The sequence below is a fragment of the Trichomycterus rosablanca genome, chromosome 1 (genome assembly GCF_030014385.1).
Source record: "Trichomycterus rosablanca isolate fTriRos1 chromosome 1, fTriRos1.hap1, whole genome shotgun sequence".
NCBI classification, from domain to species: domain Eukaryota; kingdom Metazoa; phylum Chordata; class Actinopteri; order Siluriformes; family Trichomycteridae; genus Trichomycterus; species Trichomycterus rosablanca.
The window spans coordinates 58,298,999-58,315,229 of NC_085988.1; the positions used below are offsets into that span (position 1 = coordinate 58,298,999).

At 36.2% G+C, this 16,231-nt stretch overlaps 1 protein-coding gene and 1 long non-coding RNA gene across 2 annotated transcripts; one reads left to right on the forward strand and one right to left on the reverse strand.

The window, feature by feature from the left end:
* Positions 1-740: 740 nt before the first annotated feature.
* usp18 (ubiquitin specific peptidase 18) lies at positions 741-11,872 on the forward strand. The gene is made up of 11 exons (XM_062994686.1): positions 741-779; positions 1,123-1,232; positions 3,393-3,489; positions 3,764-3,900; positions 4,068-4,147; positions 5,267-5,401; positions 8,336-8,431; positions 9,524-9,682; positions 9,798-9,923; positions 10,020-10,063; positions 10,244-11,872. Exons 2-11 carry the CDS (start codon positions 1,208-1,210, stop codon positions 10,305-10,307), a joined length of 963 nt encoding a protein of 320 aa, XP_062850756.1. The 5' UTR covers positions 741-779; positions 1,123-1,207; the 3' UTR covers positions 10,308-11,872.
* A 154-nt stretch (positions 11,873-12,026) lies between these two features.
* Positions 12,027-15,688, reverse strand: LOC134313550 (uncharacterized). The gene is made up of 2 exons (XR_010012345.1): positions 15,353-15,688; positions 12,027-12,305 (listed from the first exon to the last, which is right to left on the reverse strand). It is a non-coding gene; the product is annotated as an uncharacterized LOC134313550 (long non-coding RNA).
* Positions 15,689-16,231: the final 543 nt, after the last annotated feature.

Genomic DNA, 16,231 nt, shown 5'->3' on the forward strand with positions numbered 1-16,231 from the left:
GTGTGGACAAACAGGCAACTTGCAATCATTGTGCATTTTACATTTTATCAGTGACTTTCACTGGATTAAATTAGCATAGAAGTTTTCTATTTGAAGCTTAGAAACTAGATTATACAGCACTACAATGACACAGAACCTAAGTAAATCATTAACAGTGGTTCAAAAAAATATTGTTTATCAGTCTTTCCAGTTTTTATTATTTTATTTTTTTTTGTTCATGCTAACAGGTCTAGTGGTAATTAAATACAAAAACAAGCAAGCACATGAATTAATATTGCTGGTTTCATTTTTACCATTTGGGTGTCAGACTTTATTATTTATACCTTCATGTCTGAACCTGAGACCTGATTTTAATAAACTTACTCTGCAGCTTTTATTTACATCACACAATATCAAGACGAACTTCAAGATAGGCTGCAATTTTATAATAGGAGCGTATGCCTCTGAATCCTCACCTACCTACGCCACTGGGTAATTTGTTTTTTAGGATTTTAACGGATTTTCACAAAAGGTTATATCAAACACAGTCTTGGACAATTTTGGAAAAAAATTTGTCTCCAGTTCACCTCACTTACATGTCTTTGGATTGTGGGAGACAGTGGGCTGGAATGTGGCTAAAATTTAGACACATGCGCAATTCAACACTGACGGAATAAATGAAAGTGAAAGTAAAATGCATTATATGTGCGTAATACTGGTTGAGTTTCGTTTTGAGCAGTTTATACACCCTTGTTGTCTAAACAACTACTTATTTAGCGACGCATAGAGCTGCACATTCGGTTAGTATACATTTTTGGCATCTATTTTGAAGAAATTTGCTTAATAAAACCTTTACTCAATTCTTATACCCTACCTGCAGTGATCAAATGCTTTTCTTACGCAACCTTTGTACCTAAACTTACACTTTAACACACAAAAACATGGATTACATTGGATACATTGATTCTCTACTCTAATCTTTTGTCCCGTGGACCTACAAAAATAATATAAGATGATTCTTCAGACTTTGTTTTTCATCATACAGTTGTGTCATTAGGATTGTCATAATTTAGTTCAGGCTTCATTTTTTATTTATGTGCAATAAATAATGTGAAATAAACATATGCCTCCTTTTTTATCAAGGTAACAAGCATTTTGAAGGAGTAAAACAAGTAGTTTATTGGGAAGTCTGCTTAATACAATCCCCTAGACCGTCATCATACGACTAATGGATTGTGATTGTTCGCGCTCTGGTAAGTAACCTTATTTCTTATTACTTAAATATATTTTGTAATTAAAGTAGAGTTAAGTCTAATGCTTTAAAATGTAATTAATTTATGGATATGCACTGATCAGCCATAACATTAAAACCACCTCCTTGTTTCTACACTCAATGTCCATTTTATCAGCTCCACTTACCATATAGGAGCACTTTGTAGTTCTACAGTTACTGACTGTAGTCCACCTGTTTCTCTACATGCTTTTTTAGCCTGCTTTCACCCTGTTCTTCAATGGTCAGGGCCACCACAGAGCGGGTATTTTGGGTGGTGGATCATTCTCAGCACTGCAGTGACACTGACATGGTGGTGGTGTGTTAGTGTGTGTTGTGCTGGTATGAGTGGATCAGACACAGCAGCACTGATGGAATTTTTAATTCCCGTGTCCACTCACTGTCCACTCTATTAGACACTCCTACCTAGTTGGTCCACCCTGTAGATGTAAAGTCAGAGATGATCGCTCATCTATTGCTGCCGTTTGAGCTGGTCATCTTCTAGACCTTCATCAGTGGTCACAGGACGCTGCCCACGGAGCGCTGTTGGCTGGATATTTTTGGTTGGTGGACTACTCAGTCCAGCAGTGACAGTGAGGTGTTTAAAAACTCCATTAGCATTTCTGTGTCTTATCCACTCATACCAGCACAACACACACTAACACACCACCACCATGTCAGTGTCACTGCAGTGCTGAGAAAGATCCATCACCCAAATAATACCTACTTTGTAGTGGTCCTGTGGGGTCCTGAATAGGGATGTCCCTATCCGATCTCAAAGATCGGAATCGGGGCCGATCAAGGCATTTTTTAACTGATCGGTATCGGCTTTACTAATGTCGATCATAAGCTGATCTTTTGTTTTATGTCAGCATTAAATTGGAAAGTGAAACAAGTCCAACAGTGAATTGTAATGTCTGCAATGCGAGCGTTTCACGAGGCGGTAGGAGCAGAGCTGCGTTCATTACTGTAGAATTTTATTATTTATATGGTGTGTGAGTCAAGGATCACACCGGTTTACAAAATAATAACTTTTAATCCGAGTATGAAAACTTCAGGACCATAACATACAGCTTTTACGAGTTTACGTGTTACACGACATCTCAGTATCAAGCACTCTGATTGGCTTAGTTATGTAACCGAGCGTCGTAGTGATGCACTTGCTTAATAAAGAAATAAATACACAGTGTATTCACAAATTGTCGGGAGCATAACACTTTATTACCTTCTTCTGTTACGGTACCGAATAGCGGACAGCTAGAGCCAAGCACGCTATTCCATGCACTATGGAAGCCCCAAAGGGTCAAAACACACTCACTTTGCGTAGAAACGTCCATCAAACCATTGTCACAATACAAGCACTTTAAGAACTGGCTTTCCTTCATAACATGCTTTCCATTTTATTTTGGTATTCAGGTTTTACTGTAATGCTGTTAAGTAACTTATTTGTTTTTTTGTTTTTTTTAAGTTAAGCTGCTACACCACTTTTGAGTGGATATTTTTGTTCATTTTAAGTGTATCACTGCATTAAACAGAATTGTGTTCTTTGAATGTAAAGTTCAAAGTGAAACTGTAATTATCTCACTACATTTTGAGTGTTCTAGTTTTACTACTACCATGCTGCACTAAGTTTGATTACTTTTATTTTGTAAAAATAAAAGAACATTAAGCAACAGCTTGGATGCAGGCAATTTTTTTCCTACAGCACTGCAGAGCTATTCAGTTGTTAAACATATACATTGAATTAATTTGAATAGCTGTAATGTACTTGAAGTGTGCACTGTGTAAACAGTGTTATCTAGTTCTTACCTAGACAATATCTAGAAAATACAAGTATCGGTTTGAGACTCGGTATCGGATCGGGATCAAAATTAATGATCGGGATCGGGAACAAAAAAACGTGATCGGGACATCCCTAGTCCTGACCATTGAAGAACAGGGTGAAAGGGGACTAACAAAGCATGCAGAGAAACAGATGGACTACAGTAAGTAATTGTAGAAATACAAACTGCTTCTATATGATTAGTGGAGCTGATAAAATGGACAGTAAGTGTAGAAACAAGAAGGTGGTTTTAATGTTATGGATAATCAGTGTATCTGAAAACAAAAATATGCAAGAAATGTAAAATATTTTCACTTTCAGGTGTGAGAGGGCTTGCAAACTGTGGCCTGTCATGCTGTGTGAATGCTTTACTGCAGTCCTTTGCAGTTACTACTGAACTGTTGGAGTTGCTTAACAGGTAAAACAGAAAGATTCTTTGAGGAGAGAAAAATGTCAGAGGATTTTAAATGAGAATAAATACAGTAGCTACAAAAATTCTAATCCTAATGCAAATGTTCAAATCATCATCTTACTTTGACACATTTTAAATTATCTATTAACTTTTTTTTGTTATATGTAACAAAATGTTGGTACTTGCCTTGCTGGATCTCTGGGTGCTCTTTGTTACACTCTCATGTAGCATTTTAACCAAGTACCATACATGCAACTGCAAAAGTACCTTTATTTTTTAGATGGGAGCCATCTAATAAATTTGATGACCGCAATGTTCCCCTACAACTCAAAAAAGCATTTGAAGCTATGAGCAGGAAGCAGCAGTCTAATCCTCACCTAGGGTTACTGAACTGCCTTCACCGTTACAACATTCACCGTATGCCATTTACCGTCTGTTACATAGTAAAATTATGTTTTCAATGTTATAGTAGTTATAATCGTTATAATTAAAGAATAATGCTTATAATTCTCAATAATTAAACATACCATATTGCTGAGACAAATTTCTTGTAGTACCTTATATATAAATCTTTTGTGCTCTAGGTTACACGCAGCATGATGCTGATGAAGTGTTTCATGCCATTCTTACCCTCATTCAGGAGCAGGTTGCTGACCCGGACTTGGTGGGCTGACAATAAATTTTTTTATGTTTTGCAGTAAACAATTAAAAGATTAAATAAAAATGTAATATTAGGCAGCTCAGGTGGCGCAGCAGTAAAAACACACACTAGAACACCAGAGCTGGGATCTCGAATACATGGTATAGAATCTCAGCTCTGCCTGCCGGCTGAGCAACCACATGAACAACGATTGGCCTGTTGTTCATATAGGGGTGGGATATTAAGCCGGATAGGGAAACTCTCATGACTGATGCAACTACGATCTCTGCTGGCTGATTGATGGCGCCTGCACAGGGACGAGGAAAGAGTGCTGATCAGGGTGTGTCTCTCCATACACAGTGCTGATCTGCATATACTCGTCTGGTGTAGGTGACAAAATGCATACGGCTGCTGTCCACGTGTCGGGGGGGGGGGGGGGGGGTTAGCTTCATTCTCCTCAATCTGAGCCGGGGTCGGCATTAGTGGAGAGGAACCATGATGCAATCGGGCAATTGGACGCGCTTGTCACGAACGGCTTCACACTCAAAAACTTAAGTAAAATACAAGCAAAGTTCCAAAATTACCGAAGCGAACAAAGCCAGAAACACAAATCCAGAAATCGTAGTCTAATTCAGGCAAACAATACAAAAACCAAAGTGACCAAAACAAGAAAATAACAATGAAATAGAATTGTAGAGGATATCATCATCACTTCGCAAAATACAACCTGTACACAGGGTTTTTATACTCTAAATATGGCTGCTGATTACCGACAGGTGAACACCGAGATACTAAAAGTCGGGGGTCAGCGACCTCTGGAGATGCGGTGGCGAATTGTCGGCAGCAGATCTGACAGCGCTAAAGTTGGGAGAAAAAAGGGAGAAAATGCATAAACAAAATATTTAAAAAAAGTTTAAAAAAATATATATATTAAATATTTGTACATGATTTTGTGATTATTGAAGGGTTAAATGGTTAATTCTAATTAGGACATTTATTTATGTGATATGATTAACTGAGCGTCAGTGTGGCTGATTGTTTAAAGGGGTACAAGTCATGAAATTAATATTATCACTTTTTCCAAAACATTTAGTGCAGACTTGTAACTTATTAAGATGATGTTTTTTTTCCATATACTCCCAGGCTGCAAAGATAAAGAGTCTTTACAAGATTACCGTGGAAGGACAAATAAAGTGTTCAGTCTGTGAAAATATTCACAAAGTCCCAACATTCTTTGTCAGTCTTCCATTACATATCCCTGAGCATCAAAACACCTTGGTAAGAAGAAATGTCTTTTTTAATTATTTATATAAAGAATTACATTTGTTGAAATGTTTTCTTTTGTATGTATGGTTCTAGTAAATAAGCCATTTATCAGTGCAGACTTGACTTAACAATACTAACAATACTAATATAGGTATAGATTTTTGTTTTATAAAATAGATAATTAGATGTTTTGTTATGAATATTTGACTTGCTTAACATGATTTTTTAGAAGCTGTTAATGCATATGTTACATTGATTTCAAATAATTAAACAAACCATTACATTACACAAATAACACATAAGCATAAAAACTCAGCTGTGAAATTCGCACTATGGACAGTGAAATGAGTCATTTCCAGTAAAATGAGCAGTTTCCTGTGAAATGAGGAATTTGTTGTGAAATTCAAAATTTAAGGTTTGTGTTTAGCAATTTAACATTTTTCATTCGCTTAGCGGTCCTGGCAATTATATGGCAATTAGTGTAACAGACCTTTCTGCGGTGTAGAGTGCTGGCAATGTTTGATGTACAGTGTATCAAAAAAGTGAGTACACCCCTCACATTTCTGCAAATATTTCATTATATCTTTTCATGGGACAACACTATAGACATGAAACTTGGATATAACTTAGAGTAGTCAGTGTACAGCTTGTATAGCAGTGTAGATTTACTGTCTTCTGAAAATAACTCAACACACAGCCATTAATGTCTAAATAGCTGGCAACATAAGTGAGTACACCCCATAGTGAACATGTCCAAATTGTGCCCAAATGTGTCGTTGTCCCTCCCTGGTGTCATGTGTCAAGGTCCCAGGTGTAAATGGGGAGCAGGGCTGTTAAATTTGGTGTTTTGGGTACAATTCTCTCATACTGGCCACTGGATATTCAACATGGCACCTCATTGCAAAGAACTCTCTGAGGATGTGAGAAATAGAATTGTTGCTCTCCACAAAGATGGCCTGGGCTATAAGAAGATTGCTAACACCCTGAAACTGAGCTACAGCATGGTGGCCAAGGTCATACAGCGGTTTTCCAGGACAGGTTCCACTCGGAACAGGCTTCGCCAGGGTCGACCAAAGAAGTTGAGTCCACGTGTTCGGCGTCATATCCAGAGGTTGGCTTTAAAAAATAGACACATGAGTGCTGCCAGCATTGCTGCAGAGGTTGAAGAGGTGGGAGGTCAGCCTGTTAGTGCTCAGACCATACGCCGCTCACTGCATTAACTCGTTCTGCATGGTCGTCATCCCAGAAGGAAGCTGACGCACAAGAAAGCCAGCAAACAGTTTGCTGAAAACAAGCAGTCCAAGAACATGGATTACAGGAATGCCCTGTGGTCTGACGAGACCAAGATAAACTTGTTTGGCTCAGATGGTGTCCAGCATGTGTGGCGGCGCCCTGGTGAGAAGTACCAAGACAACTGTATCTTGCCTACAGTCAAGCATGGTGGTGGTAGCATCATGGTCTTGGGCTGCATGAGTGTTGCTGGCACTGGGGAGCTGCAGTTCATTGAGGGAAACATGAATTCCAACATGTACTGTGACATTCTGAAACAGAGCATGATCCCCTCCCTTCGAAAACTGGGCCTCATGGCAGTTTTCCTACAGGATAACGACCCCAAACACAACCTCCAAGATGACAACTGCCTTGCTGAGGAAGCTGAAGGTAAAGGTGATGGACTAAACCCAATTGAGCACCTGTGGCGCATCCTCAAGTGGAAGGTGGAGGAGTTCAAGGTGTCTAACATCCACCAGCTCTGTGATGTCATCATGGAGGAGTGGAAGAGGATTCCAGTAGCAACCTGTGCAGCTCTGGTGAATTCCATGCCCAGGAGGGTTAAGGCAGTGCTGGATAATAATGGTGGTCACACAAAATATTGACACTTTGGGCACAATTTGGACATGTTCACTGTGGGGTGTACTCACTTATGTTGCCAGCCATTTAGACATTAATGGCTGTGTGTTGAGTTATTTTCAGAAGACAGTAAATCTACACTGCTATACAAGTTGTACACTGACTACTCTAAGTTATATCCAAGTTTTATTTCTATAGTGTTGTCCCATGAAAAGATATAATGAAATATTTGCAGAAATGTGAGGGGTGTACTCACTTTTGTGATACACTGTATGTGTTTACATATCAAGTTCATTATGTCCCTTTGGGGATTCTGTAATCAATGGAAAAGTGTGCTTCTCTACACACATTATCATCTCTGTTCTGTGTATGTTCTTTAAAGAACAAGCCAGTAAAGTATTTTGCTCCTGATAGTTTGTCTATGTACGGTTTATTTCTTTCTTTATAAACTCAGCAAACTCTTAAGACACTTGGTTTCCATTTATTCCATCATTAAATTTATGAGTGTTATTTAATGACGTTGAAATGTGGCACTCTTCTTTAAAAATACGTGAAATCTGTCGTTTTTGAAAAACAAGGTCAGTGGAACTATGCACATTTTTCTGTGACTTTAGTGGGGCCCTAGTTATATCTTTACCCTGATCTATACCTTGCCCTAATTTGATTATGAAAAGCCACAGACATTCTTTAGGCCTCATTACTTTTTTTCTCCTTACAATGCAGTTTAAATTCTAAACCATTGTAGACCCAGGTGTGCGTCATTCCAAACTATGTCCAGTTAATCCGGTTTTTATTTTTTTAATTAATTTATAAATTCAAAAAAGAAAACATGTTCTCACTTCATAATTATGGGTGATTTAGTCGAGTCTTTAGTAAAAATAACACATTCATTTAAAATCAAATCCACAACACAATAAAGTGTGCAAAAACTCAACAAGTCTGAAAGCTTTGTGCATTCACTGTACACAGTTAGCTGTTATGTATGAGGCTCCATGTCAGACACAATCAGGGTTACATTTTTTCCAGTAAATTGCAGTATTTTAACCCATTATTATCATCACATAACCTACAGCTTACTAACTGTATTTTGTGTTCTAGGAAAACTGCTTCAGTTCTTTCTTCAGGTTCCAAGATTTAGAACCAGGAGAAGCAATTTACTGTGATACATGTGAACAGAAGACACAGTCAGCTCAGGTGCACAGAGTTTTACAGCAACATATTACACACCAAGATGTGATCAGTGATATAGATCAATATCACTAAGCTTATTCAGTGTACAACCCAAATGCAGCGTTCCTTACATTAACTTTGACTTTTATTTCATTGCAGACAGTGGGAACCCAAGAAATTGTATGTTTTACCTGATCAACTTCATTTTATTTGTGAATATATATTCATTCCTGCAAAACTAAATAATGACGTGATTTCAAACAGGGAATGTCGAAGGTGATTGTAATCATGAGTTGGTACAAAAGTCTTTAAGGAACAAAGATGGGCAGATGATCTCCAGTTTCTTAGCAAATGAGTGAGAAAGTTATGTGTAAAAAGTGTTTCTCAAAGAAATATTGAAAGGACTTTACATTTTTCTCCTCTACAGTGCATAATATCATTAAACAATTCAAGAAATCAAAATTAAGTGCATAAAGGGCACAAGCCTAAGACGAACACCTGTTATCTTCGATCCCTCAGACAACACTGCGTCAAGAACCATCATTCATCATTCACTGATATAACCACATGGGTGAAAAACCATTGGAAAACCTGTGTCAAGCACTACAATACAGAGTTACATTCAAAAATGCCACTTAAAACTAAAAAATAAGACTTATGGTAACCATGTCCAGAAGAGATATCGAGTTTTCTTGGCTCAGATTCTTTTTGGATGGACCTTCAGTCCACCACAGTGGAAATGTATATTGTGGTTAGACGAATCAGTACTTCAGATAATTTTTTAAGGAAATAAACGCTGTGTGCTCCAGATCAAAGACGAAAAGAATCATACTGACTTTTGTCAGCAACAAATCTAAAAGCAACATTACAAACTGCTAAATGCTTTACCGTCCCAACTTTTTTGGAATGTGTTGCAGGCCTGGAATGCAGTAATGAATGTATATTAACACATGAAATGAAGTTGACCATACAAAACATGAAATGGGTTCATACTGTCTGCAATAAAATAAAAGTCAAAAGTAATTGTAAGAAACACTGTGGGTTTAAGAAACACATACGGTCCCAACTTTACTGCTTTGGGGTTGTAATTAAATAACACATTTATTGGTTTTATAGGGTTTTAAGCTTGATGTACTGCCATCACTCCTGTGCATTCAACTGAAGAGGTTCAGAAATCGACGTGGCTTTATTGAAAAGCTGAATACCAAAATATGTTTTCCTGAAATCCTCAAAATTGCTGATGTCCTAGCAAAAGAAAATTGTTCTGCAGAGGTGGTATGTTTTGCTAAGTCAATACTGTTTCATTTATTACATGGATTAAGGAAAATTTTGTAAAACTATAATTTGTGTTGTTATGCAAGGACTTTAAATGGTACCTGTTTGTTTTCAGTTACACGGAAGCTACAGGCTGTACGGAGTCATAGTTCATCATGGAACAGCCTTGTTTGGGCACTACTCAGCATTCATTTATTCCACGGACAAGTGGTATTATGTCGACGACAGCTTTGTACAATGGGTGAGACAAGTTAAAATTTAATGAGTCTAAAACAGATTGTATTAATTTTTTCTAACTGTCCAATTTTAAAAATCCCTTTAACCTGCTTGCCTGTAGGTCAACTGGGAGTTTATTCAAAAATCATATGGAGGGATACAAGGGTTTGTCTGATATATTTTATGCCTTTAAAATAAGTGTTTACAATACATCTACTGATATGCTACTGATATATACGTATATATGTATATTCTATATGATTTAGATTATTTTGTGTTATTTATTAACTAAATGTTATGTGTTTTGGTAACTGAATGACAATTTCCATTCTTGTTGTGTTTCAGTGATACTGCATATATGCTGTTCTACAGAAAATGCAGCTCGGAGATGATGAACCCTCAAGATTAATCTGTTCCAAATTGTTTTTTTGAACATATTTAAACATATAAACATTTGAGCTTCATTTGAACAGTACTTCAATTGGTTCTAATTAAAATGTCTAAAATTAGAATCAGGATTTGAAAAGATCTCAAAACAATTACAAATCAGCCATTCCACTGTCTGGAAAATGAAGAACATTTAAAGTTCAGCCCAAGAGCAGGAAGCAAGATGCGTCTCCAATAATCGTACAATGTCATCATGGGACCTACAGGTAGCTCTTGCCACAGTTAAGGAGTGGGAAAAACTGTCAGAGATGGTAGATGGTTATAGGAAACATCTAATTGAGGTTATTCAGCCAAAGGGGGAAATACCAGCTATTAGGACATAGGGTGTCCTAACTTTTTCCTCACAATAAATTTCCATTTTTGTTCATTACATTTTACAGCTTGTGTTCAAAAAGTCATTTTTTCAGTTTTATTGGTTTAATGATATAAGCTCCATCCCTCAATACTGTTTAAATGAAGTTTAAATGTCCATATGTTTATGGTTCTCATGGGGTGTCCTGACTTTTTTCACATGACTGTATGTGTATATATATACTTTTATATGCACTTTTATATTTAAGTTAGAAAACGGTGAGGGTGGGAGGAGTCGTAATTGGTCGTGTCTGAGAGAGAGAGCTTATAGTCCGGATTTAGCTCCATCTGATTTTCACCTTTTTGGACCACTCAGACAAGCTTTAAGGGGAAGAAGATTTTCATTTATCTACATATCACAATATATAAAACCAAGGCTGGAAGGTGTATTATTATTAAATATTGTTTCTAAAAGCTGAAATTGGTCACTTAACTATAATATACTATTTAGTTTATTTTGTATACAAGGGTGTAAGGTATTGCCCTGTAGCTCTGTATTTCATGTGGTAAGCTTTGTAGTCTTGTAAGCTGAGACAAATAAATTGTTAATTAAATCAAAATCAGAACTCTGGTTTAAAAGCAAAAAGCCATTTGGAGCAGTCAGTTTGGCCATTGCAGTTCCATGCAGTTAAAATGTATCATGAATTCATTAATAGTAAGATGTCAATTTTGAGACTACATACCTAGGGGGTAACACATCCATGAGGGCTTTCTCAAGATATTAGCCCCCCAAGCATTGCGCCTTTGTCTATGGTTGGGTGGGACAGTTCAGGTTCTAGGGGTTGAAACCAGGTGCAGCAAGATTAGCCAACATATTGCCTCTAATGTTTTAATAGAGGCAAGACACCTTTGTTAGACACCTCAAGCTCAAACATGAAATTTAAAGTTGTAACGTTTTTTCAATAAATTAGGTTAAGGTGTTTTAGGAAGATTAAAAAGATGAATGCACAATGTAACATTTTGTTTTGAATACTTGCTTTAGAACAAAGCATTTAAGGTTCTTAAAAATATTGTATATAAATGTAAAAATATTAATGGGCTCGTACTGTTTGGTGTATGTAGCAGTATTTGCTTTAGAAGTAAATTCTGATGGATGTATTATCTGTGTTGTAAGGATACAGAATAAAGTACATCACATTTAATTTCCTGATGAATAAAAAAATAAAATGAGAAAATGTTGAAACAGAAAAATAACTGTAATGTTATTTACTTACTTTATCCACAAGGTGTCTGGTTTTTGACCTAGTCCCTGCAGAGCACAACCTTTTCGTTTCTTCTGCTATTGCAATTTTGCCATTTGTCAAGGGTTAAAGAGTAACAACACCACATATTATGTTAAACATTGTCTTTATTAAAAATTGCTCCGCTGTTAAACCAGCTTATGCAACAGACACACAACATAGTCGACTTTCAAAGTCGTCACATCGCTGTACTGTTCACACTACACAACCTGAGCTCATATTAGTCATGAGCTTGGTAGTCTTTAAGTCATTGTGTTTTGCACACTACATGACTGATCATCGATAGGGAGTCACACATTACACAATCCTTCACCAGGAGGAATCACAGGCAAGTCTTCAAGCTCATGCAAATCAAGCCAAGTTTTACCCTGATATGCAGCAAAAAAGAGGGGAAAAAGAAGAAAAGAATATTGGTGATATAGTGGATTTGGATACACAGCCAGCAGTCAACTTAAAACTACAGCAATCTGACGACTTTAAAAGTATATGCAGTGTGCCTTAGCATAAACTAGTTCAACAATTGAGCAAAACTGTACATTTAGCGCTGTATAGAGATTTACAGTACAGTCTTTCTACACCTCCTGTCTGCCAAACCATAGATCAAACAACATCAATAGAGTTGCTTTACATTAGAACCAACCAGTAAAATGCAGTCAAAGGTGATACATTCACTTGTACTTCAAATCAGATGATTGGGAAGATGAGGAACAACACAAATTTCTCCTTACAGAGAGTAATCTTACCACATTTTGTTTCTCTGTTTTCCTGGGAACTGGTTCTGAAGGCTGTTACTTGTGAAGGAGGGAGGGATTATTTAAGTACCATGTTTAAATAAAATACACAATCCTTCATTAATGTTTACACATGCTAATATAAATATCAGAGTTAACAGCAGCCAGTGGTAAATTATAAAGTTACAGCTTATGTTACAACACAGCTACACTGGTGAGTTATTTGAGGTTGATTACTCAAATGAACTCTAATTAACCTCATTAATCAGAGGGTCTTGTATGTGTCAGATTTTACAACCCCAAATCAGAACACACTTTTGACTTTTATTTCATTGCAGACAGTATGAACCCAAGATATTTTATGTTGTGTCTGGTCAACTTCATTACATTTAATATACATGCTACATTTATCAATTGACAAACTTAATACATCCATTACTGCATTTCAGGCCTGCCTAACTAAAAACTAAATAGTTATTATTTCAAACAGGTGGTCTCAACAGGTGACTTATCATTTTGTTTGTACAAAAGAAGTATACACACTGCGAAATGCGTGAGAAAATTAACGACATGTTTAAAAACAATGTACCTCAAAGAAAGATTGAAAGAGATTTGCATATTTCTCACTCTACAGTGCATAATATCATTAAATCTTTTATGGAATCTGGAGTAATTTCAGTACATAAATGGCAGGGATGCAAACCATCAAGGACTGTCATTTATCAACAGCTGATATATGGGCAAGGAATTACTTTGGCAAACTTTTGTCAAGCACTACAATACAAAGTTACGTTCACAAATGCCACTTAAAACTTTACTGTGCAAAAAAAAAGCCTAATGTTTACCATGTCCAGAATTACTTTACACCTCCTAACACACACACACACACACTATTTATTTTCACCAAAATGTGTCTCCTCAGCTAAACCCCTACAGCTATACCATTTGTTGACTTTTCCTTCCTGTTTGAATGAGCTAAATTCAGTATAAAAAGGGGCTTAACAACAGACCTTTAACAAACTCAGGCTTCGTCATTCTCCAGTTTTCCAGTGTCCAGAGACATATTTTGAAACCATGGCTTCAGGTAAGAAAACATTTCTATATGGTGACTCTTGAAATAGCTGTGCAACTTCAAAAAGACTTAATGTACAAATTGTTCCTTTTTGATTTTAAATTATTTTTCTCATGCTATTATGTTATTAACATGATACTTAATGATATGAAGTAACTACCATTCGTCTGTTTTATTTTTAGAAGATAAGCCTCTCTTATTAGATAACATACTAAAGAATATCAAATTTAATGCATGGGTGGGAAAAAACGTGAGTAGGAGGGATTTTTATTTTATTTTAACCAATAGAACAACAAGACATTTACATACCGTTAATGTTTTAAAAGGCTCTGCTCAAGCCAACAGGCAGTCTGCCCTGCACGCTGTATGTCACAATGAGCTCCTGTGTGCCACGCCACCCTCTCCGTGAGCACACTCAGTCTCCTGCCACACCCTCATTCAGGATTGGTCTTTTTTGACTAATTAGCTCCAGCTGCCCCACATTTAAGAAGGGAGCTGGAGAACAGAGTTTGGAGATTATTTTGCTTTGCCAGTTTGGATTGTGATGTGCTTGGTTTGCTTGACTCTGTTCGTCTGGTCACCATTACCTTTGTTAGTAAGCTGTTAGTGAGTTTCTTCGTAACCTCTGTTTGGTCTGTTTAACCTGTTTAGCCTTTGTTTGTTAGCTTTGGGTCTGTTGTTTAGGTCTGTTAGCCTTGTTTAGTTAGCCATGTTTGTCCTGTTAGCTTAGAGTTTAGGTTAGCTTTAGTTAGGTTCATTGTTTAGTTTAGCAATTAGCTTAGTCTGTTTGTGTTAGCATTAGCCTTTAGCTCAGGTCATGTGTTTGTATGTTTAGTTTAGCATTGTTAGCTTAGGGTTTAGGTTAGCTTTAGCTAAGTTCATTGTTTAGTTTAGCATTTTGTTTAGCTTAGTTAGCTTTTGTTTAGCTGTGTTTAGCTTAGTTAGCCTTTGTTTAGCATTGTTTAGCATTGTGAGTCTTGTTTAGTCCTGTTTGCTCGTTGTCTTGTCCTTTGTTATAAATAAAACCTTAGTTTTTATACATCTCTGTGTGTCTGCCCCCTTTGTCTTGTCTTAGCCCCCTCGTGACACTGTAAGAGGATAACATTTCTTATTTATGATTATTCCGATGTATAAATATAGATGTATTACAATTATTTATTTATTTTTAGATTGTTATAATTCTATCAGATGATGGAGATTGTGGAGGTTGATAAACCGTTAACATCCACTGTACATCAATGTATGTAAATATTGTAGTAATATTTATCAGTTGTAATTTTACTATTCTATATTTTAGAACTAATTAAATACAACATACTTACATATGATTTAAGCTATAAACAACCAATCTGATGATGCTGAATCAGATAATTTAGATGCATCATCTTGTAAGTATTTATCTGATTTTGTTTATACGATCATACAATATTCTCGTTGTATATCAATCATGCATTTTTATTTATTTATTTTAAGCGGGTAACGATGAAGACAACAGAAATATCACTGATTTAAACTTGAAGAAACGGCCATCGAAGGTCCACCTTCACGTGAGTGATGTATACATATTTATTAAGTTGACTTTTGAAAAGAATGTGAATTCTATATTGCTTACTTAGCCCTCTCTGTCTGTAGCCCACTCGGATCAGCAAGGTTATTACCAAGATGAAGAAGATGAACTTTTCCCAGAAAATCCGGATCGTTTAGTTCCGGTGTTCTGTCGATTTATCCTACCCATCGATTTGTCCTACTGAGCATGCGCACATCGGTTTTGACTCGTTGCGGGGAACGCCTATAATTCTGTGCTACCTTTGCCTAATTTATTTGTTCTAGCGGTTAGTAACGTATGGTTTCGTTTTAATTCTTTAAAAAGTTTAAAGTTTAAGTGTATGTATATGTAATGCTGTTATTATGTGACTTTAAAAAAAAAAAGCTATATAAAAATATTCAAAGTGCTTAAATGAGCTGTACTTGATTGATTACAGTTAAATAACTGTGTATCTTAATAATGCTGTGTTAACGTTGTATTTAACCACGTTTATACATGCCTTTGGTAATTTTAGATGCGTTTTTCATACATCTAGAAAAGCCAATCATTTTTAAATAACCATCTGCGACCTTAACATTATGACAACACAAAATGTATTAGGTTATTTTTCAGTTTTGTGCTTTATTAGCAGTTCAATATGTACAGTAACGGTTGTTTGAAGTTAAAGTTGAGTTTAAAGTGAATTACTGAATGAATATGTTGAGCATTTATTACGTTTTTTATGTACTCAGTTATTTGTATATGTACAACTATTTTTTGCTGCTCCCCTGTCAGTTTAGTTCTAATTATTTGAGATTAAGATGTTCTTCGGGTTAGAATATTATTTACTACAAAATCAAAATGTACATACATCATACATACATCATACACACATACACATATATATATATATATATATATATACATACTGTATATACATATAATACTCACTACATAGCCAACACT

Coding starts and splice junctions, on each gene's coding strand:
- usp18 (XM_062994686.1), top strand. CDS start 1,208: ATGGATTGTGATTGTTCGCGCTCTG. Junction 5,402..8,335: donor CTGAGCATCAAAACACCTTG/GTAAGAAGAAAT, acceptor TTTGTGTTCTAG/GAAAACTGCTTCAGTTCTTT. Junction 9,924..10,019: donor ACGACAGCTTTGTACAATGG/GTGAGACAAGTT, acceptor GCTTGCCTGTAG/GTCAACTGGGAGTTTATTCA.